We start from the raw sequence: 27,762 nt of genomic DNA, 5'->3' as shown, positions 1-27,762 counted from the left end.
AAATGATGATTCATGAATATAACAGAATACTATTTGAAATGATGAAAAAGACTATTTCAGAGAAGCCTGGGAAGATGTGTAGTAACTGATACAGAATGAGATGAGCAAAATCAGGAGAACAATTTATACCATGATATTAACATTGTGAAAATGAACCATTTTGAAAGACTCAAAAACTCTGTTTAATTAAATGATCAGCCATGATTCCAGAGAACTAAGCCTTAACAGTGAGGTAATAAATATGCAGAATGAGACATACATTATATGGACCTCAGTAACATGTAAATTTGTTTATTTTGACTATATTTAATTATCATAAAAGGTATGGAGTGGTTAAAAAATTAAATGCACATTAAAAAACTATAATTGGCCAAAGAGATGAAGTAATACTTTAGCTTTCTGATGTAATCTTTAATAAAAATTTCCTTCAGTTTTCATGATCCTTTCTAGTCCAGGAGCACACATTATATTATTATATATTATAATTTAATATATAATATAATATAAATATTATAATATTTCATTCCCTCATGGCATCACAGAGAAAATTCTTGCCCCCACCCCAGACCCTAAACCTTCAACAACAATCCTACATCAGTTTAGTTTTATCCATCTGGAAGTTTTGAATCAAGCTTATTCATGTATTGTAAAATTCCTAGCTCAGTTAGGCAAGGAAAAAGCCTACTAATTGCATGGGAGATTTGGAGACGTTCAAACCCATATTTCTACATAATCACTGGTTAATTTCCCTCATCTGTGTCTGAAACATGTAAAAGACAATGAAAACTTTTTATAGAGTGATATAACAAGAACCCAGAATGTCTCAGCCAAGATAAATAGCGGAAGGTCCAGTCTTATAGTAGGCAATTTATTTGAGGAGATAAAAGGTAAAGAATGCCTTTGACCACTATTGAGAAATATCAAATCCACCACCTGTTCCCACCAGCATAGCTTAATTCATATGGTCTTTGAGATTTGAAGACTTTGGGGTTTTCTAAGAATCTCTTATTAAAATGTAAAAAAAAAAAAAAAAAATCCTATGAAGGAATTGATTGGATTGATAGGATTATCAAGAGGGGGACACAGAATAGATCTGCATGTAGGACATAGGTAGAAGCAAGAAAGGAGAAGGGGCTTTATGGAAGACATTAGAGGTGTCAAATAAATGTCCTCATTTCATAATTTTGCTATAGAGCTGGCCCTGAATAGCACATCCAATGTCAAATGGTCAAGAAAAGCAGAATAAAACACTCTGATAGATTCTGAAGTCATCTTCTCTATAGATGTCGATGGCGATTTCAAAGCTTTTTCTAAATGGACTGTTGAGAAGACGAGAACAGTCCCCATTCTACATGGCTTCCTCCTTTCTGGTACCTTTTTGAGGTTCTTTAAAATATATTTTAGTGGAAATATATGGAGGCCAAAAACTTATGTCCAAATTCCAACTATCCCCTTTAATAGCTATCCAGTCTTGGACAAATCCCTGCACAGTTTTCTCATGTATAAATGAAGAGGCTGGACTCGAATGTCCTTTTTCATTCTAGACTGGTAATGGTGTGTTCACTTTCTGTGGCTTCAACGCAAGCTTTGGACCACATGATCTCTTTTCCGGAAGAAGCCTCCTTCAAGACTCAAAGGGCATTTATAACTAAGCAGAAAAAACAGGAATTTCTTTTTTTTTTTCCTTTCCTTTTCTCTTCTTTTCCATTAAAATCAAGTCATCCTGTGCAAACCTTTGACTAATTTGCAAGTAAAATTACACAAAACAGCAAAAACCAAGCCCACAAGCTGTAGGAGGTGGAGGAAGAGGAGAATTACTATACATAAATGTTGCAGATGTGTGGGCTTCTCAGTTCATGGCAGTCGTGCCCATGGCTCCGCAATGGCTCCTTCTCTCCGGCAGCCACCTCGAGGTCTTTCATGGGCACAAAGTAGGGGGGCGATGCTTTGTGGTCGTAGTGCCTGTCGAGGGATTTCAGGTGGATCAGCATGTGTAGGGCATACGCGAGCACCAGCAGCAGGATCAGGGACATAGCCAGGCCCATCAGAATGGCCGGGGAGAAGAACGAGGCACAGTCCCTGGCATAAGAAAACTGGCCCTGCTGGACATTAAAACCTTGAATCTGTCGGGAGAAAGAAAAGACCTCATTGAAGCTTTCTGTTCCTCTCACAAGAACCATGTCACAATCTACACACATATTCCTGGAGCCTTAGAGTGAGACTGGTTCATAAAGACCATCTCTATCAGGAGAGGCGATATTTATTAGCTGTGTGACAAGTCATTTAAGTTCTCTCAGCCTCAGTTTCCTCATCTGTCAAAACAGAGATAATAATAGCACCTGCCTCTCAAGATTGTTGTGAGGACCAGCTGAGATCCAAATTAAGTTCTTATATTAGGACTCCACATGATATTTTTCCATATTTAGAGCCATTCAGTTTCATTTAAAACCATTTCTGCCATAATGACTTCTGAAACACATTTAGAAGGGAAACCTGGTCCTACAAAGCCAAACTTGCTCAGAATTTTATTCCAGGTTCAGTGGTATCAATAACAATGATGATAACTAACATTTATAAAGTTTACCATGTGCCCCACACTGTGCTAACTAAATACTTTACAATTAATATCTCATTTGATTGATGAAGAAATTGAAACTATTTCTAGCCATATGAAAGGGTGTTCCAAATCATTGTTGATCAGAGAGAAATGCAAATTAAGACAACTCTGAGATAACACTACACACTTGTCAGATTGCTAAAATGACAGGGAAAGATAATGACGAATGTTGAAGGGGATGTAGGAAAACTGGGACATTGATGCATTGTTGGTGGAGTTGTGAACGAATCCCACCATTCTGGAGAGTAGTTTGGAACTATGCTCAAAAAATTATCAAACTGTGCATACCCTTTAACCCAGCAGTGTTTCTCCTGGGCTTATATCCCTCCTTACGAAGGGTAAGTGACTTAGGCTAGGTGACCCTGAGCAAATATCTGAGGTGGATTTGAACTCACGACTTCCAGAACTTAAGCCCAGATCTCTCTAGTGACTATTGATTTATCTCCCTCTCTATGTGTCTCTGTCTCTCTCTGTTTTGGTTTCTCTGCTATCTGTCTTAGTCTCTTTCTCTTTTCTCTGTCTCTCTCTTCTCTGTCTCTCCATCTCTGTCTCTTTTTCCCCTCTTTCGTTTCTCTATCTTGTTCCCTCTCTGTGTGTCTTGCTCTCTCCTCTCTCTGTTTATGTCTCTCTCTGTGTGTCATTCTGTCTTGGTCTCTATGTCTGTGTGTCTCTGTCTCTCTGTCACTCTGTCTCTTAGTCTCTGATTCTGTCTCTGTTTCTCTCTCTTCTCTTGTCTTTTTCTCTCTGTCTCTCTTTTTCTCTGTCATTTTCCCTCTCTTCCTTCAAATTTAAAAAAAATACACAAGAGAAAGAAGAGCAGTAGGAGGAAAAGACCTTATACTGTCCTCAGGAAAGGCAGAAGTTGGAGTAAGCTCCCCTGAGTTATAAATAAGATAATAAGTTGGATAAATGTATTTAGACCTTTGCCTAAATAAAGATAAATAGGACTGAAAAAATAGAATATCTCCTCCTCTCTAACTGCAGTATGAAAGGAAACCTCTTTGCCCAAATACTGCTGAAAACCTCTCATGGGGTATTTTTGGCTTCGTTCTCACCACCTTCCAGACTGACACATCCATGCTTACACTAAATGGCCACTGAGTTAGTCAGCCCACAGGAGGCCTTCTTATCTTCCCTTCCACATGCACAGAGGGGCCTCATTTCCCAGAAGGAAAGGAAATGCTTGTCCAACAAGTGCTCTGCCAGGAATGGGCCTCTTCACTCCAGGATGTGACAGTCACCGGACTTCAGATCACAGCCCCATTTTGTCTCCTCTCTGGCTGATTGACATTCCTCACTGATAACTATGTAGTGCCTGAATGGAAAACTGATTTCTTTAAAGCATGAACTTTAAAAATGGAATGGGGGTAAAGAGAGGCAGAGGGGAGATCAGAGGGGATGGGGGAAGAGAAAAGGTCAATCCTAGATTCCCTTTCATTCATTTATTAGACAATAAAGGCAAAATATAAACTGTTTTAAAAGCTATAGATCAAGACATCTTCCATCTCTAATCCAAAGCACAGTATTTCAGATAGTTTAATCGACCTCAACATGCTGTGGCCGATCAATGCAAGGATTGTTGTTTTGAGCCAAAATATTACCTGGAAATCAATAAAAGTGACTTCCCATAGCCTTGAGATGTCATTTGCGGAGCTGGGCACCAAAAGCGCATCATATCTCTGCATACTGCTGACATGCTGACAGTGATAGGAGTACTTTGATGGAGCATGAATTCGAGTTGCCTTAAAAGTTGCTTGGATCGAATTATTATAAAGAATCTGAACTCTATGTAAACTAAACCAGCTCTGAACAGACAATCTATTATAGTTGACTAAGATGAATCTGAAAAGAATTTCAAAACCAAGAATTAACAAAGAATGAGGTTTGAATTTTGTCTAGTTGTCTTCTAGGGATGGAACAACAGCGCCCTCTCTTGTCATGTGAAAGGACTGACTTTAAGAAAAGTTTTCAGACCTGGTTGCTGCTTCAGCAGCTAAATTCTTCCTTTGACACACCTTGGAAAAGGAGGAGGCAGAGAGAGGGGAAGAGAGGAGAAAGAGGAGGGGAGAGAGAGAGAGAGAGAGAGAGAGAAAGGATGGAGGGAGGAGGAGGAGAAAGACAGACAAACAGACACAGACATAGAAACACAGAGAGAGGAGGGAGAGAGTGGGAGGGTCAGAGGGAGGGAGGAGGAAGAGAAGGACAATCGGAGTAAACAGGGAGACAAAGACAGAGAGACACACAGAGACAAGAGACAAAGAGAGAGGGGCAGACAAATAGAGACAGTGAGATACTGAGATAGAGACAGAAGAGAAGAAAAGAGAGAAATGATGGAGAGAGAGTGAAAGGGAATGAAAAAACTCAAGAAAACTGAAAAAAGGTGACAGTTTTTTTTTAAAAATCAAGACCTCATATAGAGGAAAATCCAACATTCCCAATATAAAAATGGATCTATATTATGTTTGGCCATTGGAAATAGGAGCCTTCTTTGCATGTAGCACAGCTTTGAAAATCACTAATAATTTAGACCATCTTCTTATGTATTGGCTGCCTTCCAGTTATTTAAAAGATAAAAGTGCTAAACTCAGCTTCATAAATTGCTACTTTCTCATCCAATAAATCTTTGTGACCTATTATCTAGCTAGACCTGCTATGCCAGGATTACTGGAGATCCCTCTAATGATAGGCCAATATTTTAAAAGGGCAAAATTAAAAAGTTTTCTAGAATCAAATACATCTGGAAAAGACCTTGAAGATCAGCTAGCTCTGTTCTCTGCTCTTTTATAATTTATTCTCATACAAAAACTATCCAAATTTGTTACTGTTTATATCAAAAGCCACCACTTATCAATATAAACCAGCAATAGCAGTTCCACTTAGGTCCTTGCTATCCCCAATAATTCATTTTAATTAGTCATCTTCTTTAAGTATACTTACATATATAAGTACATAGGGGATACTGCTGTACCCCACCCCATACTCCAGCCCCCATATATATATAGAATTTACCTGTAAATAATTGCCTATTCCTCAACAGTCTTTCAGATTATAGCCACTTTTTACTGTCACCATCAAATGCTATATATGGTCTTGCCTTGTATGGCTCAATGATCATTGCTACATAGAAAAATTCATATAGTCACAGCATTTGTCCTCCAGCAGCAATCAGCCTGAGGTAAGAAGTTATCATTGACATGCCTGTCACTAGGATTTGGTGATGACAATAAAAAAATATGAATGAATATACCAGAAAGAAACTGAAAAAAAAACCTACTACTGGAGAACCCCATGGGGCAGAGTTATACTCTTTTCTGTAATGAAGTATGTATAACTTTTCTTGTTCCTTTGTTCCCATTAAAGAACTACTAAGGTGAAAAAAGGTTTAAAAAATCCATATTTTCTAGCCTAAAACATACCTGATGTCAAGTCCTTTTAGATTGTCAATATCACCAAATTTCAGGGAAAGCCTAGGAAAAAGAGTAAAACATATTAAATATCAAATTGAAATAAAAGAAATTGAAATGGGAAAGGATGAGGCTTTTGAAGCATAAGGTAAAATTATTATATTTGAAACAAAGCAAGGTAACCAGGCATAAAACAGTGGTTAAATGTTGCTTGATTTAGTACCAGATGAGAAGACACAATAGAAATGGGTTTCAGGTTGTTCCAGTTGAAAAAGAAAAATCAGCTACTGTGAAACCTGATTAGTTGTGGCCCTGTCAATCTGAGACTGAGACTGAGATGAAGTTTACTTTGACCACTTACCTGGGGGGAAAAAATGTTTGTTCAGCAAATTAATGTTACCAAGATTATTAAGGCAATATTGTACCTCCTTAAGGGATCAAATGGTTTTCAAGAGCTTTACAAAGACCCATCTATGAACTACTGATAGAGGGAGTGACTGGATTGGGCAATATGGAAGTTAATGAACAAGAAATAAAGTAGAAAAGCAGATATAAGAATAAGGTAGGGAAAAAGAATAAGCATTCTTAAGCATGCTAGACCCTATGCTAAGCACTAAGCAATATTATTTCCTTTGATCCTTACAACAACCCCTAATATTATTATCCCCATTTTGCACTTGAGGAAACTGAGGAAGGCAGAAGTTAAGTTACCAACCCAGGTCACACAGCTAGGAAGTGTCTGAGGCTAGATTTGAATCGGGTCTTCTTGACTCCAGATCCTTGACTCCAGCCTGAGGATAGTGTACACTATCCTTTGTACCATCTAAGTACCTCAAGTAACATAAATGAACAAGGGATTAAATCAAGCAAATGTAAGAAAAACACCAACAGACCCAGATCTGTGGTCAGTATATGGCAAAATAAGAAAACCACATGAAACAGAACATGACAGACCATGATGACGCAAGGTCGAGTTATATTATACTGTATACTCAGCCTTTACCTCTGGGACTTGCAACTTCTGAAATGGAAATCTCCTCCTACTTACTTGTATTACTGTCAGAGAACCAAGTATTAAAAGGGGATGAGATTCTAATTCTTGTAGATTCTATTCCTTTTTATATGGGTACAAAAAATGTGGCTTTATTTTATTTTGTTCCCTGATGTTTATGTAGTTTCATTGCTTGGTTAAATGTTTTTGCTAATATATTGTGGGGGCAGCTAGATGACATAGTGGATTGAGGGCCACGTCTGGTGTCAGGAAATTCAAATCCAATCTCAGACACTTATTAGTTGTGTGACCCAGGGCAACTTACTTACTCCTATTTACCTCAATTTCTTCATCTGTCAAATGAACTGGAGAAATAAATGGTAAATCATCTTTGCCAAGAAAACCCCAAATAGTGTCATGAAGAGTCGGACCCAGCTGACAAATGACTGAACAACAAAAAATGGATTTGTGTCTAGTTTGGTCTAAAGAAAGAATAACCTGATAGTATGCTCAGGTACTAATTTCATAACTGATTCCCCCCATACAACCAAAATGAACCTGGGAAAATTTAGAGTTATTATAATTCTTATCTATTTTCAAAAGTTAAATCTATAAAAGGACTTCTATTTGGAGCAGTTTGTTCCTTCAATATAAATCAAAATGTATAATGAAAATCAATTTAATTAAATATCCACTTAATTAAACACTCACTATTATAAGTAGAGTATCATGATAGAAAATATAAAATTTGGATAAAAGACAAATCCTAACTCCACTGAGTTTCTAGTCTAGTCAAAAATTATTTTCAAAATATCATAATCCAAGTACTTCATTTATTCAAAGTGCCTCCCCCTTATTCTCCCAAGTTTTTCAAGCTTTAATTGCTATCATGCAGAAATTTTTCACCAACAGAAGTCTAGGGCTATTATGGGGCTATTCCCCCTAAACTCCAGCTAGGCAGCTCATGGAATGCTATGAACTATTTAAAAAACTACCCTATTTCATGATCCACTAAAGCCAAGGAAAATCCAGTATCCACTCTGAATACCTTCAGGCTCCCTGTTCTCATGCACTTACTAAGACCCTTAATTTTCCTGAGAATCTAATAGCATTTGTGATTAGATACTAGGAAAATAGGATTATAAATTAACAGATGGAAGGAACCTTACATATCATTTGGTCAAACCCTCACCCTAAAAAGGAGAAAACTGAGTTCCCAGGAAGTTGAATATGTCCAAGATCACAGAGGTGTCAAGTGTCATAATGAGCATGCAAACCCAGGATTATGTACCGTGACTTTAAAGCCAGAATTCTTTCCCTTGTTCTGTGCTGGGATGCAAGCTAGCAAGCCTGCTACATGCTAATAAACAAACATATGGCCCATTTTATGAATTTTACATCTAGAAGTAGTAGACCAGAATAATTTGAAAACTTTAAACTTTCTGAAGCATGTCTGTCCCCTCTGCCAAGTCACCCTTAAAGCCAAATTCTGGCTTTTCCAGGATCTTGCTGCCTAAGCATGAAATTTACCCAGATGTTTTACCCTGTGCTATGTTTGATATTCTGCCCTCACTTTTTCAAAGAAGATTCCCTTTGTGACCGAGTGACAACAACTATCCTCTCCCTGATCATTTTATACCAAGACAAAAACATGGTCATTTTTGTAAAAGTCACACATTTTTACCTTATATGGGTATGTTTGCTTTGATTTGTCCCTTCACCATGATGATTTTTAAGGAAATGAGGTTCTGAGTCACTTTTTTACCAATACTGGTAGCAGTGTTATGCCTACAAAGAATCTGAATAATCAACTGCATTAGACTTAAGCCTTCCCTGGAGTCTCAGCATCTCTAGGAATGTCATAATATAACTCCCTTCTGCTTCTAAATCAAGTTTCTACCAGTACATACAATGCTAGGGAAAGGGAAGCATTCTTAAGTGGTTCCATGGAAGATGGGAAATCGAATGGCAACCAAACAACTAGAATCAATGTCATGAACTAAAGTTTGTCCAACAGGTAGTTAAGTATCTACCTCTGTGGGAATGATAGGGTTAAAGTCCAATTTTAGTTTACACATTCCAGGACTTCAATACATCTCAAAGTTCATCAATGGCACAGTAGAAAGAGTTCAGGATTTCAAACCTAACTTGAAAATCCAACCCAGACATTTGTTAGCTTTATGACCATGAGCAAGGCACTTAACCATTCAGATGTACTAGAGAACTCCCATCTAGTTAGCTTAACACTAGGGTACAAAGACATTTGTCCACCTGTCACCCATGACCAGCCCATTTCCTCACACAATCATGTACTTCCTGGATGATATCCTTCCCTTCTTGCATGTTATTATTGGCAAAATGTCATGACCTTCTTATGTCTACAGTCTGTTTCTATATTGCTCTTTAATTCATCTACAATTTTAATTCTTCACATGCTGAAATTTTCTATGAATTACAGTCAAATTGTGTCTCTGGGAAAATAAAAGTGCCCAAATAATGACTTTTTTGTGTGTGTCAAAGAGCAGCTTGGGATCATTGAAATTGAAGCACAATTAGTTAAGTTCAATTCAGCCCATACTATTCCTTCTATTCGATTAAGATCATAGCCCATTTTCCCTGTCCATTGTCTACACTTTGTCTAATGATGAGCTGACTCAATAGACTCTTTATATATAATAGACAATAGATAATTTTCATCCCTTTGGTTTTTCCCATGTAGACTGCTAGACTAATCTCTTCCAAGTAACTGAGGAATCTCATTTAGTAATCCCTGTCATATTTTGGGGTTTGATGAAATCAACAAAATGTTATCCACCAATAATTTCTTCTGGTGATGCTCAGCATGCTCAGAACGTCCTCTCCATTCGGATCCTTTTCAGGATATTGGCTAACAACTCTGGTGAGCATGTCTCCCCCACCTGAAAACTTAACCTAAGGATTATTAAACAATATTATTTCTTTTATTATATTTATGTTTCTTTTATTATATCTTTCAATAAATCACACATGGTGGATCTTTGTGTACATGAGAGACTTTCTGTGGAAAAGCCTTTAAGGATTTTGTTTAATAGAACCAAATATGTTTTAGTTTAGTTACTGAAACATAGCAGGATCCTGAATTTTCCATATAGGTAAATTTGTGACTGTAAAGGTATAACCTGTCATAGAAAAAAATTCTTTTGCAAAAGCTTCTCTTTTATCATATTTTCTTCAAGGTTATTGTGACTCTTTTAAAGGACAGAACACTCTCATAAAATTTTTATACAGAGGAAAAAGTAAATACATGAGTCAGTAGTTACTGAAGTTACTTTGGTTACCATATGGGAAAATATAATTCCTTTCATTCTTTATTTTACTAATCATTGAGCTTCCTCCACCATCAAATATGTTGAAAATTGTTCCTGTAATGCTTTCAAAATTGTGTCACTTCTTATATGTTTATATGTGGTCTAATCCACCTTTGCTTCCTGTCTGCTTTCTATGATTAAGAGCCGTATCAACTTCTTCACATACCATAAGTGGTACTCAAAACATTGAAGTTGAAAGATAGTGGTTTTTCTTTTATTGATGACGACAATAGTTGGTTGTAAAAAATGCACAAGTCATTTTGCAAGTCATTTCCTCTTAACCTCTATCCCCATTAAACTCTCCCTTGTAGGCTAAGAAAAAAAAAATAAGCAAAACCAACAACACAGTGACAATATTGATTCATTATACCACATTTTACATCCTAAGTTCCTCAGCCTTCCTAATGAAAAGAGAGAATGAAACAGATTTCATTACTAGTTCTCCAGAACCAAGACTATACATTCCAACTAATTAGAACTTAACTGCCTTCTGACATTATAAGTGGTTTTGGGAATTTGGTTTGGTTTTGTCTTTTTATCTTCTTGTTTCATCTATAAAATTCTAGAAATAGCAATCAGGTTCGCAAAATACTTAATATCTCATTTGATCCTCCTGACAATCCTGAAAGGTAAGTGTTTATTATTGTATACATTTTACAGATGAGCAAAGTGAGACAAAGGTTAAGAAGCTTTCTGTGGGGTCAGGCAGCTACCAAATGCCTCAGGTTAGATATGAACACAGGTCCTCCTAACCTCAGGTTCACCAGTCTCAGGTGGCTCATTGTACCAACTAGTTGCTTTTATTTAGCTGGGTTTCACACCAAATTTTGTACCCATTTATTTTTCCCTCCTTTCTTCTTCCCTTTTCTGTAAGACAATATTGCTCCCAATCTTCCACCATCCTACTTCATAACAATTTGTTAATGGCAGACCTCTCCTACAGGATTAGCTTCAATTGTGAGTACCACAGTTTAAGGACATGGATAAGCTGGAAAGCATTCATAAATGATGAAAGAACCTGAGCCCCATAAGAGGTTGTCTAACTGATCCTTTGTGGCCTGGAGAAAAGAAATCCCAGATGGATGCAACAGATCAATATTCAAGATTTTATATTTTGGAAGGTTGTCATGTACAAAAAAAGATTCAATTTGATTTGTTTGGTCCTAGAGGACTGAGCCAAGACCAATATGAGGAAGTTACAAAGAGAGGCTTGATTTTATGAAATGCTTCCCAATTAAAGCTTTCCAAAACTGGAGTGGTAAGGTCATAATTCCTTGAATGTCTTCAGACAGAAGCTGGATGGCTCTTTATTGGGAATAATATAGTGGAATTCCTTTTATATGTCAATTAAACTAGATGGCTGCTAAGGTCCCTTTCAATTCTCCAGTTCTGTAATTCCATGAGTTTATAGACCTTATAGGCACGGCATTTCTTTTGGCATTTCTGTCTCCCTGTGCAGCAAGGACTCAATTATTTCTTGGTTATGTAATTTGGAAGTTCTTTCCATTTTTTGTGGAATTGTGGCAATTGTTTTATATTGACTAAATTTCTATAGAAAATTTATGATAATTCAACCCCTAAATATATTATTAGCATAAGCAAAAGCAGTAATAATAATGAAACATTATATATGTATCCTTCATTATTATAACTCCTCCAAGGCTTCACTGTATTTCAGTAACTCTGAATTTTCTTAGGTAATGCCAGTCCTATGAAGATAGAAACTCTTTAAATGTGGGCAGTGGGTCTGTCATCTTAGATCCAGGCTAGTTGAATTCAGAGAAGCTCATCACCAGGTTGGCAGCTAGAAGATAAATTTTCTGACCATACTAACTTTCTAAAAGCATCTATCAAATGACTGTGGTATTATTAATTCACTTTGGTGAAGAGAGTATTCATACCAAAGAAACCATGACTCCTCAAAGTGTAAATAAATTAAATCTGTAGAGCATTTAACCATATAATAATGAGAATTTTCTCATGTATCACTTCATTTGATTTCTATGATAGTTCTATAAGGAAGGCAGGATATTGTTATTTCTTTTTTCTTCCCCCTCCCCCTTCTTCTTCTTCTCCTCTTCCTCCTCCTTCTTCTTCTTGTTCTATTCTTTCTTCTTCTTCTTCTTCTTCTTTCTTCTATCCTTTCTTCTTCTATTTTTTCTTTCTTCTATTTTCTTCTTTTTTCTTCTATTCTTTCTTCTTCTTTTTCTTTCTTTCTTTCTTCTTCTTTTTCTTTCTTTCTTCTTCTTCTTCTTCTTTTTCTTCTGTATAATAGCTAATTTCACCAACTGAGTGGCAAAATCAAGATTAAAAATCAGGTTTTTTGATACCTACTCAAGAGCTTTTTTGATCTGAAGGTATCAGTGGTTTCTGAGAGCCTTGAAAACCCTTATAAGAAGAAGATCTAATTCCTTTCCAAATGAGTCAGAGGGGCAGGAGATAACTGTCCTGCATTTCTGCTCCTAACCATGAAAAGGGAATAGGTCAGTGCTCTGACTAGGGTATAAGAAAATGACAATGAAGCAGCTTCCTTTCTACAAAGCATCAGATAAAAAAGACCCTCTGGAGGTTACAATCTGAGGCAAAGGCCATCAGCTATCATTCAATTCATTACTATATATCTCACCTGGAGGAAGAGTTAAAATTTTTATCTTGGTGGAATCTAAACTATTATTTAATATTTATTAATAGCAATGCCATCAAGAATAACATAAGAAACCAATTTTGACTTGTAAATATATAACAACATAATAATCTGTTTTATCTTTCATGAAAAAGTGAAAGGTGAAGTTCAGAAAGAAAATTGTATTTCTGACTGAAATATTTATATAAAAAATAAATATGTATTCCAGGCAATTATTCATTTATAGGAACCACTCATTTATAGGAACCACCCATTTACCAGTAGCTGAACACAATCTCAGAGTACCACTTAAAACCATTCAAAACCAATCATTTCACAGTCATTAAAAAGGTGGTTCATAGTAATGTTAATGTTAAATATTACCTATGGCATGAGCTAAGCAAAATAAATTGCTGAAGCAATTAATAGGTATTTATAAGATATTCTTTGAACCAAATCAGTTCCAATAGAGCAGTAATGAACTAAACAAGCTATACCCAGTGAAAGAACTCTGGGAGATGACTATGAACCATTACATAGAATTCCCAATCCCTCTATTTTTGTCCATCTGCAATTTTTTATTTCCTTCACAGGCTAATAGTACACTATTTCAAACTCTGATTCTTTTTGTACAGCAAAATAACTGTTAGGACATATATGCATGTATTGGTCAACCTGCCATCAGGGGGAAGGAAGGGAAAAATTGGAACAAAAGGTTTGGCAATTGTCAATGCTATAAAATTACCTATACATATAACTTATAAATAAAAAGCTATAATAAAAAATAATAATAAGACATCCTTTATGTGGCAGACTTTGAAAATCTTGGAAAGGTAGAAGAATTTATTCCTACTTATTTTCTGGGAAATGTTTCCTGACTATAGCTTTGGAGAATTAGCTCTCAGTTTTTTATTTGCTTGGTTTAAGTTAAAATTAATAATCCTCAGCATTATGAATGATTGTAAATGATTCTCTGAAGTTTAACTATTCAAAATAGAAATGCTCATCTACAAATTCTCAGGTCCAATGTATGGAAATTAATATGATATAGTAGAAGATGCAGTGAATTTCGATTCATAAGGCCTGAATTCTCTTTATTTGGACTGTGAATTGGGTCAGATTAAATGGGGATTGAAATACTTAGCACTATCAACTTCCCAAAGCTTTGCAAGGAAAGAACTTTGCAAAAAAAGTGAACTAATAGGGCAATTAAGTGGCATAGTGGATAGAGCACAGGCCCTGGAGTCAGGAAGACCTAAATTCAAATGCAGCCTCAGACACTTAATAGTTATGGCACTTTGAACAAATCATTTAATTCTCCTTTCCTCAGAAAAAGAAAGAAATATGAGCTAGTGTTATTATATATATATATTGTGTATGTTTATTTAGTCCATTACCGACCTACACATGTTCACAGTTTTGGGGGACAAAAGAAAACTCCATCACTCCTTAATTGCTCTGGGAAATAGTTTAACTCTTTTCATGTGTGCACTGCTTCCATCAAAGTCACAGGGGTCTCACTGCTGCTTCAGTGATCTTTTGTAGCACACATGGTCAAGAAGTCTTATTTCCTCTACTAAGAGTACACTGGGGATAAAGGGCAAAAGATGCTCCTAATGTCACAAATTAGAGCCTGGATAAAGGTTTCACATAGGAAAATATAAATGGCAACAGACCCATAAACTCTTTTATTCATTTGGCTTACTACATAAACAGGTAGACTTGAGGCCAGGAATACTTGGGTTCAAATCCTGCCTGTGTCACTTGGCTATGTGACCCTGGGCAAATCACTTAACCTCATTTGCCTCAATTTCCTCATCTGTAAAATGAGTTGGAGAAGGAAATGATAAATGGTTCCAATATCTTTGTCAATGAAAACGCAAAAAGAGAGTCATGAGGAGTCAGACATAATTGAAAAACAACTGAACTGATCTCTCTAGTGTTCTACTTTCTCTTCTACAAAATGATGGAGCTAGACTAGACCTCTGAGAACCCTGCCAGCTCTGAAACTATGATCTGATGTTCCTTGAAGAAAAATTTCAGGATCAATCCCAAGGGAGCCTATTTCTTCTTTCTAAACACAAGAAATATCAAATATTACAAAAGTGCTCACCATTGTCTTACTAGCTAATGATAGATTAGGAGAGATGGCAGCAGCAATACAATTTCTAAACCCCAATGCCCCTATTGGAGAGATTTCATACTTACATGGCATGTTCTTCACTGCAGTTTGAATTGCCAACATCCACTCTTGCTTCTTTTCCAAATGTTTTATCTGTGAGGTCCAACAAAGGCTGATTTTTAAATTTAATTGTTATTCTCTTAGCCCAGAAAAGAATGCAAGGAGATCCATTGATTGAGACATTAATGGGAATGAGATGTCTGGGACTGAAGGTCTTCCAAGGTTTTCTCTCTAGATTTCCTTTTTTCATGAGATTATAGTTGATGCCCTAATTAGGCGAATTGTTAAAAAGACAACAAAAAACAGCTTAATTCTTTGTAATATAAAAGTTTTTCTAGAAATAAAAAAATCCAGAGGTCACATGTAGAAATGTTAGATGACCTAGATAATAACAGACCCATAATTGGAATTCTGATTTTTTTGCACCTAGAGAAAGTACTGCAAATCATAGGCATACCCCGTTGGAGGGTTAGAAGTATACATCATATAGACACAACACCCAAGATAAGAACCCCACAATTTCATGAAGTCATTCATTCTAGATCAAATGAGAATTCATCTACCACAGAGGAATAAGATCATTTGGAAATTTTCAATTTAAACTAGTTTTCTTGATAACTAGGTACCAAAGTGAGGTGGCTTGAAGTAATACTTGGCATCGAATATTGAAACCTGGGAGAACAGGAACAGAAAACAGAGTGGCAACCTTTATAATATAACAGATAAATGCTTTTACAGAAGGGATCAAGAGAGCTTGAAGTCAAAAACACCTTGCAAAAATAGTTTCTCAAAATATCAAGCCTGACATACACTCCTTCGTTGCCTGTCTCACAGTTTCCCTCTTCCTATAAGATACAATTCAAATACCATATTTACATAAAAACTTTTGTGGTCCCATCACTTTCTCATCCCAAACTGCTTTGTTTTCAACTAGTTCTTATATATATATATATTCGTATTTATCTACTTTATATTTATGCTGTACATATTTTGGTGTCCCCATTAGAATGTAAATTTTTAGAGCAAAGATTGTGTAATCTTTATATTTGTATACCTATAACTGAAGGCTCAATGCTTTCCACACCATAGGTTAATAAATATTTCTTGATTAATTGTCTGAAGTTAGAACTAGAAGAGATCATAGGGATCCTTGATTTTACAAAGAAACAAGTTTTAAAGGGAGGGAAAAGACTTACCCTAAGTGAAGCCATAGCACACAGAGCACTGGGTCTGGAGTCAGGAAGATCTGAGTTCAAAGCTAGTATCAGACACTTTCTAACTATATGACTGACCAGTGTAAGTCACTCAAATCACTGTTTGCCTCAGTTTCCTCAACTGTGAAATGGAGACAACAATATAACCCACCTCCCAGAATTGTTATAAGGATCAAGTGAGACAATAATTATAAAGTGCTTAGCATACAGTACCTGAAACATAGTAAACATTATATAAACATTCACTATTATTACTTTTGTAACTTAAAAGCTCAAGTTCAGGATGGAGATTGTTTTATGAGGTGCCTGAGAAATTGAAACAAAGACAGAAAACAGAACAATCACATCTGAAACAAAGTTTTTGTTACCTTTGGACCTCTAAAAACTTCCCATTTATAGCTGTTTGAAATAAAAATGTTTTGTTATGTGTTTTATCTTTTTTAAAATGGTCTCATCATAAACAGAACATTCTACATCTAAAAGAAAACCTGCCTCTCTTAAACAGATTGCCCCTACAATTAAAGCATGAGGACATTAAGAACAAAAATGTTCTTGGCTATTAAGTTTCACAAACTCCAATATAAAATTATCAGGTAGTGAATGTTGCCACAGGGGCAGCAGGATTATAAACATCTAACAGATGCTGGGAAATTCAATAATGAAGTTCAAAAAAATAAAAAGAATCTCAGAATCAAAAAGGACAAATAGTTACTAATATTTAGTCATTTAACCACTGCAACCAAATTGAAGGAAGAAGTATACCTCAAAGCAACACTAACAGTGATATAAAATGCAGGTGATTATAGACTTCAGTGGCTGGAAAATTCTTATGCAAAAATAAATCAACTCAATATAGCTTTTTAGTAAATCAACTTTTAAATGAAGCATGTAATTGCTCCCTGAAAGCCAATAGATTTGGCTCCATTAGATTGGTGTAAGTATGTAGCATTGGCTTTGTAAAATTAGAAATAATTCAGAAAGTAACAAAAATGCAACAAAAAAAAAAAGCTTGAATTCCAAAGCAAACAAATGTAAAGGAATACTTAAAATATAAGTAATAAATACAGAAAGCAAATAGTTCTGAATCGCTGGTTTCCAAGATTACAATGGTACCAAAAGGGGATCAAAAACCCATTTTTGATTCTATTCCCTATACTTAGGAGCAGTGCTAAATGGTACTGACAGGCAATGTTAGTACATTGCCTGTAGCACAGTTGATAGAGTGCAGGATTTATAATCAGGAAGCACTGGAGTCATATCCTACCTCTGATATTTAGTAGTTATGTGGTTCTAGGTGAGTCATTTAAAGTCTTTGAGCCTTTGTTAGAGTTACAGCCAATGATTTCTGGGTCCCTTCTATGCTCCCACAATCTGCAGGATGAAAAAGTCAAGCTGAATCTCACACTGAGAATTCAGCGATCACTGAAATGGGGTCATTAATTGCTTTTAACAGTGGAACTATTCAATGAAATACATCGTTATATTTAAGAAAAGAAATAATATAATTTCCTGACCCATCCATACCTGTGGGGTTGGTTTTGATTTAAAATTTGGGATTGTCTTCACATCTCCATCATGCCTCTGATCTGCCAAAGAAACAGTGCTATGAGGAAAACAAACAAATAAATGACATTGTTGTATTGTTGTATTATATAAGCATCACACCATTGGTTCCTGACAATAAACTAAACTAAAACTATGCATGTTCCCATTTTAACATTTGGTGAAGATAGGATACATTTCACAGAAACACAAATGTACAGACTCTCAGAGGCTTCTAGTCCTCACCTGAACACTGGAGGGATGAGAACCAGACCTGGGATTTCAAGGGATTTCATTGGTATGGAACTCTCAAGTGATGAAGATCCCTTACCCACAAAGGTCAGAATCTTCTGTGCAATTTCTAGTCTAAGAGAGTAGCCTGGTACAGTGCAACATTAAATGATTTATTTAGAGTCAAAAAGCAGATATGTTAGAGGTAATATTTGGGACCAGGTCTTTTGGCTTTGAAGCTAGATATATATCATGACACCTTTCATAACTGAACAGGAGTTGCAATTATTAAGAGGCTCCAATAATAACAGAAATTTATTCATCATTTTGTATTAATTTTGAACAATTTCAGCATCTATACTCCATGATATCTATCACAGAGAAGCAAAAATAATTCATGAGAGCAATTCCAAATCTCGCTACTGCTAAAGACCAGACCAAAAGTATTCATGAATTTAAAATTTTTTAATGCTAAAGAAATTTCTCTACTTCAGATCTCATAAAAATTTAAAAGCAGAATTTCTCTGCTTTTAAAACTTTAGGTGGCAAGAAGTCACCTTTAAAAGTTTGATAGAATTCTATTCAATCATTGAGGCCAGAAATTTTTGGTCTTTGGTAGTTTTTTAATAATTATGTCTGTTTACTTTTCTGAGATTAGATTATTTAATCCAGTTGATTAAATAGTTGATCTTCCATTAGTTAAGATATAATATAAATTTGTTAGCATATAATGTGCACAGAAGGTTCTTCTAATTTGTTTTGATTTCACCTTAATCATTTGCTATTTTATAAACTTAATTTTCTATCCTCTTATTAATCAGATTGACTAAAGTTATATTCATTTTATTAGTCTTTTCAAAGAACCAGCTTAGTTTTGTTTAACATTTCTATATTGGGGGGGGGGGTTCAAGTTTATCTATTTCTCCTCCTTTCAATATCTCCTCCTTTCTATTCATTTTATGTTTATTTATTTTTCTTTTTAATTTTTAAATATATATTCAATCCAAGATTGACTTCATACAGGCAAGGCCAGATGTTACCTGACATAAATGTATATAAACTTAAGCTGAGATGTTTGAGGAAGTTGGATCAAAATTGAACCCATTATCTTAAAAATTAACTTATATATGAATAATAGCCATTCCATAATAGATAAGAGGTCAAAGAATATAAACAAACAGTTCAAAAGGAATTGTAAAGTATAAGCAACTACATGAAAAGATGCTCCAAATCAAAAAGAAAATTTGAAAATTTAAAAATTCTTTTTAACAAAATAAATGTAAATGAAAACAACTTTGATATTTCATTTCAAATCTTGAAAACTGACAAAAATGACAATAATAAATGTTGGTGAGGTTGTGATAGGATGGGCACCCTAACATATTGTTGATGAAGTTTTCAAATGATATAATCATTTTGGAAAGTCAAAGATTTCATTATGTAGCTTATAATCCAAGGAAGTCATTGATAAGAAGAAAATTTCCATATACTTCAAAGTACTTATAACAGCACTTTTTTATGATAGCTGAGTTAGAAATAAAATAGATGTCCATCAATTGAGAAATGGCTAAACAAATTGTGATAAATAAAAGTAATGAAATACCACTGTGCTCTAAGAAATTATGTGTGATGAAAATATAGAAGCATGGAAAAACCTAGATGAATTGATGTGGAATGAAATAAACAGAGCCAAGAAAACAATATATATGGTAACTGCAATGTAAATGAAAGAACAATTATACACCAAAAAAATCAAATTTAATGCAATAAAAATTTTAAGATGAAGCAGAAGATATCTGAGAAGACATCACCAATGTATCCCTTTGTAGAAAAGAGATCTATGGGTGTTAAACACTGCGTATATTTTTAGACTTTTTCAATATATTTATCAGTAGTGCTGATTTTTTTTCTATTTCTAAAAGGGGTTATGAAGAATTGAACACTACTGAAATGACTCAACAATAACTTGGGCAGCTAATTGATGCAATGGATAGAGGCTTGGAATCAAGAAGAGTTATCTTCTGGCCTCAGATATTTATTAGTTGTGTGACTCTGGGAAAGTCACTTTACACTGTTTGCCTCCGTTTTCTCATCTGAGCTACAGGAGGAAATGGCAAACCACTCTAGTATCTTTGTCAAGAAATCCCCAAATGGGATCATGAAGAATCAGACATAACAAAACTGTGGCTATAAGATATCCCCAGGAAAAAAAGAAAATTAGAGGAATTCTAAAGTAAAAATAAAGGGAAGAAGCCTGCTTTTGCACAAAAAAACTAACACATTTAAGAAATCTACTGTGACTATCAATGGTCTCTCCCACAGAAAGGATAGTGTTCCTCTGTTTTTAAGAAGGAATATTGAATAATGACAGTTTAACTACTTTTCCTTAAGAAGTCAGTAGGAAATAAGTTTTAACTTTGCTCTATAAAAAGTTTGTGAGAACACAGAGTTTTTAACTGTCATTTGAGAAGGGTTCAAGTTTTAACTGTCCTTCTGGAGGCACTGTTCACAGAAATGGCTTTAGAAGAATTGTAAGATAAAGAATGAAGTTTTTCTGAGCCAATGGTAACTTTTATTTTGCAAGGAAACATTGTAAAAAAGAATCTTTGAGGACAAAAGTTTTTCGTAACTGTCACTCTGGGAATTTACCTGTTATATGACTGTAGAAATCCCAAGAGAAATAAAAGAACTTATCACTGAAACGTCTAAACAGTACCCCTATATTGCTAGAAGAGGATGCTTGAGATACTCTGGCTGCATACTTTTTCTGATTTCAGTTTTGCTACAGTTTGGAAGAATCATCTTGGGAGACAGGTTGGATAGGCAACAGTGCACCTGGGAAAATGGAAGGCCCCTAAAACCAGGCAAAGTGATAAGTGTTAACAGAGAAAGAGGGACAGCTGCCAAAGCAATAGATAATCTCATACAGGCAAAGCCAGGTGTTACCTGACATAAATGTACACAAACTTAAGCTTAGAGATTTGAGGAAGGTGACCTCATTATCTTTCCCCTTAAACCTTTTCTCTCCCAACTACTTTTCCTATTACTGGAGAGTGCAGCATCATCTTCCTAGTTACTCGGGCTCATAATCTAAGTGTCATCTTAACTCCTCACTGTCTCTCTCCTCATATCCAATCTGTTGCCAAAGTCTGTCAATTTTGTCTTTGTAACATTTCTTGAATATGCCCCTTTTTCTCCTCTGACACAGCCACCAATCTGCTCCAGGGGTTCCCCAATCCTATCTACCTCCAATTCAGCCAAAGGGATTTTCCTAAACTGCAGTTCTGACCGTGTTTTCCTTCTAATAAATTTCAGTGGCTTTTTTATCACCATCAGGAGCAAAGACAAAATACTCTCTTTGGCATCCAAAGTCCTTCATAACCTAGCTCTTTCCTATCTTTCCATTCTTCTTATATTTTACTCCCCACTAAGCACTCTTTCACTCAGTGAGATTGGCTTCACGTCTACTTCAAAATCAAACTACTTTATCTCTTTTGCTCCAGGCATTTTTTCTAGCTCTCTCCCACATCTGAAATGCTCTCCCTAATCAATATTGCCTACTGGTTTCCCTAGCTTCTTTCATATTCCAACAAAAATTCATCTTCTATAACAAAGCTTATTAAACTGTAAATCATAACCCCATGTGGGGACATGTAACAATGTGGGAGTTGCAAAATTATGATTTATTATCACTAAATGTTTGATTTATATACCTATATATCCAGGGGAACAAAAAGATTTCCCCAATGAAAAGGAAGTGCAAAAAGTTTAAGAAGCCCTGTTCTACAAGAAGCCTTCCCCAGCCTCTCAGTTCTAGTGTCTTCCCTCTGTTCATTATTTTTCAATTATCCTGAATGGAGTTCATCTGTACAAATTTGCTTTCTTGTTATCTCCCCCATGAGTTTGTGGAATTCTTGAGGACAGGGACTATCTTTTGCCTCTTTTTGTACCCCCAGAGCTTTAGCTTAGGGCCTAGTACATATTAGGTGGCTAATAAATGTTTATTGAATGACAGGATCACAAGATTCCTATGATAATTTTTTCAGCACCAGGGAGAAAAGCTTATCAAATTCCTCCTCCTCAGAATGGAGGAATGTGTACAGAGACTCATAGAGATAAGCACTATGGGTCCTGAAAATACAAGAATAAAAATTCTGCAGCAGAGATTGTTCCAAGGGCTTAGTACATGATCCTCATGCAACTAATGCCATCAAAGCTATTTATACAGCACAGAAACCACTGCCAAAAAATGTCCAAGCTGAGACAACCAAAGTCAGATTCAGCAGGCTCTGGGTCTTCTTGAGTGTGGGACACAGGAGCAAAGAAGAGCAACCGATTCTCAAACCATCAGAGTAACAGATGTTTTTTTGTTATAATTGTGAATTAGATAGCCAGACTTACGCTGAATGCACTGTCAAAGAGAATGTAGCATTAGCCATGATTGAATTTGAATTTCTCTAAATATTAATGATTTGTAGATACTAGGATGACCAGACTCAGACACTTAACAGCCCATCTGCTAAGATGATTTTAACTGTGGTATGGTTACTGTGCATGCTACAAGCTTCTTGGGGCCACTGATGAGAGTTGAATGCTAGATAGACATCAAAGGTGAGTGAGCAGCTCTGAAAAATGTTTGGCAGGACCTCACACCAGAGATGCTAGTCTTCCTGAACACCCCATATTCTCCACAGCATATATATATATATATATATACTGTGCCATATAAATACTTAATACTTTCCTTTTCCTTTTTTTTAAAATCATGAGATCCCTATATTTCCTGATCCTTCTAACTGCTTATGCCCTCCTCCCCCACAAAAATTGTCTTGTGTTTATTTTGTATTCTCCACATATGCATCCATGTGCACCCCAGGAGAAGGAACTCCATTGAGAGGGGACTATTTTTGTCTTTCATCCTTTTGAATGCAATATCTAGCACTGTGCATAGCACATAGTAGGCTCTTAATAAATGAATGATTGATTCACTGAATCTAATGTAGGGCATTGTGCACACCCAGAATAACCCTTATTATGATAGAAAACTAAAATTCACATTTGTATATACATGTTTAAAACATAGGACAGCCAATATGGGATTAAATTAACATAATCATAATTCTGATGTTGGCAATTTATCATTTTGAGGTTATTTTGATCACATTATTTTTTAACATCTAGAAAAAGATGCTCAAGATATATATTAAGAATATCCATCTGATAATAGATGATATATAAGTTGTGCCAGACATTGACATCTGAATTTTTTAGAAAATAAAATGAGAACTCCAGAAAAAACAAAAACTGAGCATAGTTCAAAAAAATATTATACTGCCCTTTCCTCAGTCTAATACTCTAGCTGGGAAGTAGTTATATAAACCTGTGGGGGAGGGAGCTTTTCAAGGAGATCCACACAAGAAAGACAGCTCCCACTTTTGGATTTAAGAGTACAATGTTGCTAACCATACCATCTATCAGAAGCACAGTTCTGACTGGGGAAGGATGGTCTACCTGAGGATTTTCCCAGGCACACTGTACAGTGACTCTGAAGATTGTAGATCATCTTTTGAAGGCTGTTTAGATTGCTTTCTTATTTTTGAGCCAAAGATGGTTCACGTCCATGGAAAGATTGGGAAGCAAAACAGATTCTTTTTCTCTCTGGATTTAAAGAAATTTGTAATTTCCATTCAGAGGCAGAATAAGACTGTGTAGACCTACTCAGAACAAAGGCTTTGGGAACTTTTCCTAGTTGTTTATGGAGATGAATAAACATATGAATAAATCAATATTCAAGCTTAATTGCACTCAAACTACAGGGTCAAACTAAAATCATTTTTAAATTCTGCAGTTTTAAAAATGGGGGTATTATATGATTTTATTTACCAAATTTTACTTTAATTTTGAAATATAAAAATATTATACTCAATTTTAAAACTTGACAGATTTTTTAAATGGCAAGTACAAATTTCAATCTAAAATAAAAAATATCACCAACAAATTGAATAAACCTATAACAAATATAAAATCAAATAAATGAAAGTTTGAAAAAAACTAGTTGTCATTAACTGTAATGAAAATATTGACAGAATCATGTATTTTCCCAAATAATAACTAAAGATATTCAGTATGTTTCCCTGTTCCAGTATTGGAGAGGGGGGCCCTCAACCCCAACATGAAACCTTACAGGGATATCTCACACCTGGATCCATCATTCTACAGATCCTCCAAGTCATCTGTCATTTGTTTATAGCATCTCAGGGCCATTCAAAGATGTGTCTGATGCAAATCTGGGAAGCAGGGCAGGAGAAAAAAGCAGGTTCCCATCTGCATCCCAGAACTATCTCCACCAGCCCTCTACAGTGGCCGGTAATGATATGGTTTTCTAACTCCAGACTATATTTTTACAATTTAGTGTTTCAATCTAGGCTTTATTTCTCAAAATAAGTTTCAAGTACATTTTAATTACAAAGAAAAAAACAAAAAAAATTTAAAACTCACAATTATGAATTACATAAGATAGCTTGCTTACATTTCTTGATGAAATAGGATCTAGGGCAACAAAATCAAAGTAGGAAAATCCTTAGATTAAATCAGGTTATGACTGAACCTGCTATTTTGGAATTTGGCAATGAGTGGCAGGGTAAGTTGCAATAGTGTATAGATATACTAGATCCACATTCTTGTATTTTTAGATAATTTTTTAAGTTCATGGATCATAGGTTAAGAGTGCACCCAGCTTATGGACCCAGGTCAAACCAGAAAAGGGAAAGGACTAGAGTCACAAGGGTAGATGAGCCTGAGCCAGAAATGTGTGGAAATGGTGCTAGATTCAGACTTAATAGCTTCCCAGAGACTATGGTCCCTATCTTTACTTGGGGAGCATGTATCCTCCACCCACAGGCACCATGCTGGATCTAGATCCTGAAGATAGGTCTTCAGAATTTCCTCCAAAAGATGATTAAACCATTATGGAAAGCAATTTAGAGCTATGCCCAAAGGGCTAAAAAAGTATGCATACCTTTTGATACAGCAGTAGCTCTACTGGGCCTGTATTCCAAAGAGATCATAAAAAAGAGAAAAGGACCCATATGTGCATAAATGTTTGTAGCAGCCTTTTTTATGGTGGCAAGGAACTGAAACCTGAGTGAATTCCCATCAGTTGGAGAATGGCTGAAGAAGTTATGGTATGTAAATGTAATGGAATATAATAATAGTCTATAAGAAATGATCAGCAGGATGATTTCAGAAAGGCCTAGAGAGGCTTACATGAACTGATGCTGAGTGAAGTGAGTAGAACTAAGAGAACACTGTACACAGCAACAAGATTATATGCTGATCAATTTGAAGGATGTGACTTTTCAATAGCGAGGCGATTCGGCCACTCTTGTGATGGAAACAGCCATCTGCACTTAGAGAGGGGACTGTGGGGACTGAACATTGATCACAACACAGTATTTCCACTTTTTGTTGTTTGCTTGCTTTTTTTCTTTTTCATTTTTTCCTCTGTGATTTGACTTCTCTTGTGCAGCATGATAAATAAGGACATGTGTATAGAAGAACTGCACGTTTAACATACATTGGATTGTTTGCTGTCTGGGGGAGGGAGGTGTGAAAAAGGAGTGAGAAAAATTTGGAATAGGAGGTTTTGCAAGCATAAGTGTTGAAAACTATCTCTGTATGTGCTTTGAAAATAAAAAGCTATTGTCCAAAAAAAATTTTTAAATTAAAAGAATCAGATTAAAATAAAGGAAAGATGGTTAAATAGAGCACAGCTGTGACCAGCATCTAAATCAACAGTTTGAAACCAGAATCCGTGAGCCAGTTTGAATTTTCCTTGCTTCATTTCTACTCATCTTTGAGGCTCCTAAATAGCTCTAAATTGTCTCTTTGGTAATTTATCACTGTTTCTAGGTTCAAAAGGAAGAAATGGGACTTATATATCTCAAAGCTTTATTTTGCCTTTGGATATTTTAATCCATTATTCTTCTCTCAGGCTTCAGAATTTTCAATCATCACACAAAAAGAATTGAAAAATACCTTTCATTTCAGACATAATTTTAATAAGACATTTATATAATAAGAAGCAGCCTCCAGCTGTGGATAAAAGGCCTGTGTTAGAATGAGGAAGACTTTTAAGTTCAAGTCTTTCCTCTGACAATGATAGTTATTTGTAAGGCTCCTAATCTCTTAAGGCCCCAGAGAATTCTCTAAAACTAGAAGTTACAAATAAGTCACAAATCCTCATTGGTAGAAGGAGTTTCCATACCTGGGAGTTCTTTATAAGGTTGAAATCATAGCCTTGAACTAAGTACATTCATATACACATATGATGTGGCATGGAAGTATTTCTATTGTGTACACATGTATGTATCACAGGTCTGGACCAAATATGTGTGTTTAAGGATACATGTATACACATATGTATACATATAAGCCATATATAATAAAAAATATAAGTTGATCAAATACGTTTGTATACATATTTGTTCAATACCTTTTAAGATTTGCATATGTAATATTTTAGCATAATAAAGTCAATTATACACAAGAAATGCCTATTTCATTTCTTTTCTATTATATATAGAGTCAAAGTTCTTTTAATACAACTCACCACGTGCATCTTCAGATCACATAACTTCTGAGAAGCTGAATGTTATTGGCAATTGGGAAATATAAATTAAATAACTTAATGTTGCTAATTACTTTTTGAAAATTGGTGCTATAAAAGTGACATTTTCTCTGTAATGTCATTACATAATTTCTGTCTACATTCCCCCTTATGATGCAAAAAAAACTCCAAAAAGATAATGGAAATATAGATAATATTTTCAACTGTCCCTTCTAATATATCAGTAAGTGAAGTGGTTAAAAAAAAACCACTACATATAAAATAAACAAGGAGAATGCATCTTTAGGTGCTGTCATTTTTTGAAGACATATACACGCACACATATTCCATGTTGTAGGATTATTACAGATCATGGAATAATAATATCTTACAGCAGGGATGGTCAGGGTTAGACTTTGTTTCAAGACTTAGAAATACTTATTTTTCCCAGAGTTCAATATTTCTTAGGATCAGATTTAGAATAGATTAATCAGCTTTGCTTATGTTAAACTGCAATTCAAAGTGAAGAAACAAAGTAACCTTAGAACTCTAATTTTTCATATGCATTCACTCTCAGATATGGGATATGAAGACACTTACCTGATATTCATGCTTGCAAACATTTGGTCAGCTGTCAGGGAAAATCCTACAGATAAAAAAATGAGTGAAAAGCGGAAAGGGGTTTTTCTTTCCATCAAGAAATGAATCAGTTTCTTCAAGCCAAGCACATCTGTTAATCCGTGAAAACAATCAGGGGAGAACCAGGGAGCACTCCTTCGTGCCATGTGACCGAGAGCCCATTCCACCAATAATAAGCAGCCTCTGAGCTGGAATGTATTGTGCAAACAGGGAAGACTTTGCGCTGATACATGGAAAGTGAAATCAACCACTTCTCTTTCAAAGGCTTCTGCCAAATGAAAGAACTAGGAAGTGCATCACCTGGAAGCAGGTGGGCAGTGGGGGAGGGAGGGAACACAACCATTAACATTTGTTGTTTTTTTAA

At 35.5% G+C, this 27,762-nt stretch overlaps 1 protein-coding gene across 1 annotated transcript; it reads right to left on the bottom strand.

The window, feature by feature from the left end:
• ATP6AP1L (ATPase H+ transporting accessory protein 1 like) lies at nt 1–27,544 on the bottom strand. Its single transcript, XM_003759872.4, has 6 exons — nt 27,360–27,544; nt 17,903–17,981; nt 15,191–15,432; nt 6,034–6,084; nt 4,219–4,459; nt 1–2,123 (listed from the first exon to the last, which is right to left on the bottom strand). The coding sequence occupies exons 1-6, from the start codon at nt 27,542–27,544 to the stop codon at nt 1,818–1,820; spliced, it is 1,104 nt and encodes a 367-aa protein (XP_003759920.3). The 3' UTR covers nt 1–1,817.
• Between the last annotated feature and the right edge of the window lie 218 nt (nt 27,545–27,762).

The sequence above is a fragment of the Sarcophilus harrisii genome, chromosome 1 (assembly GCF_902635505.1).
Source record: "Sarcophilus harrisii chromosome 1, mSarHar1.11, whole genome shotgun sequence".
Lineage (NCBI taxonomy): Eukaryota > Metazoa > Chordata > Mammalia > Dasyuromorphia > Dasyuridae > Sarcophilus > Sarcophilus harrisii.
Note: the sequence above shows the minus strand (reverse complement) of the source record. Positions and strands in the feature narration are given on the sequence as shown.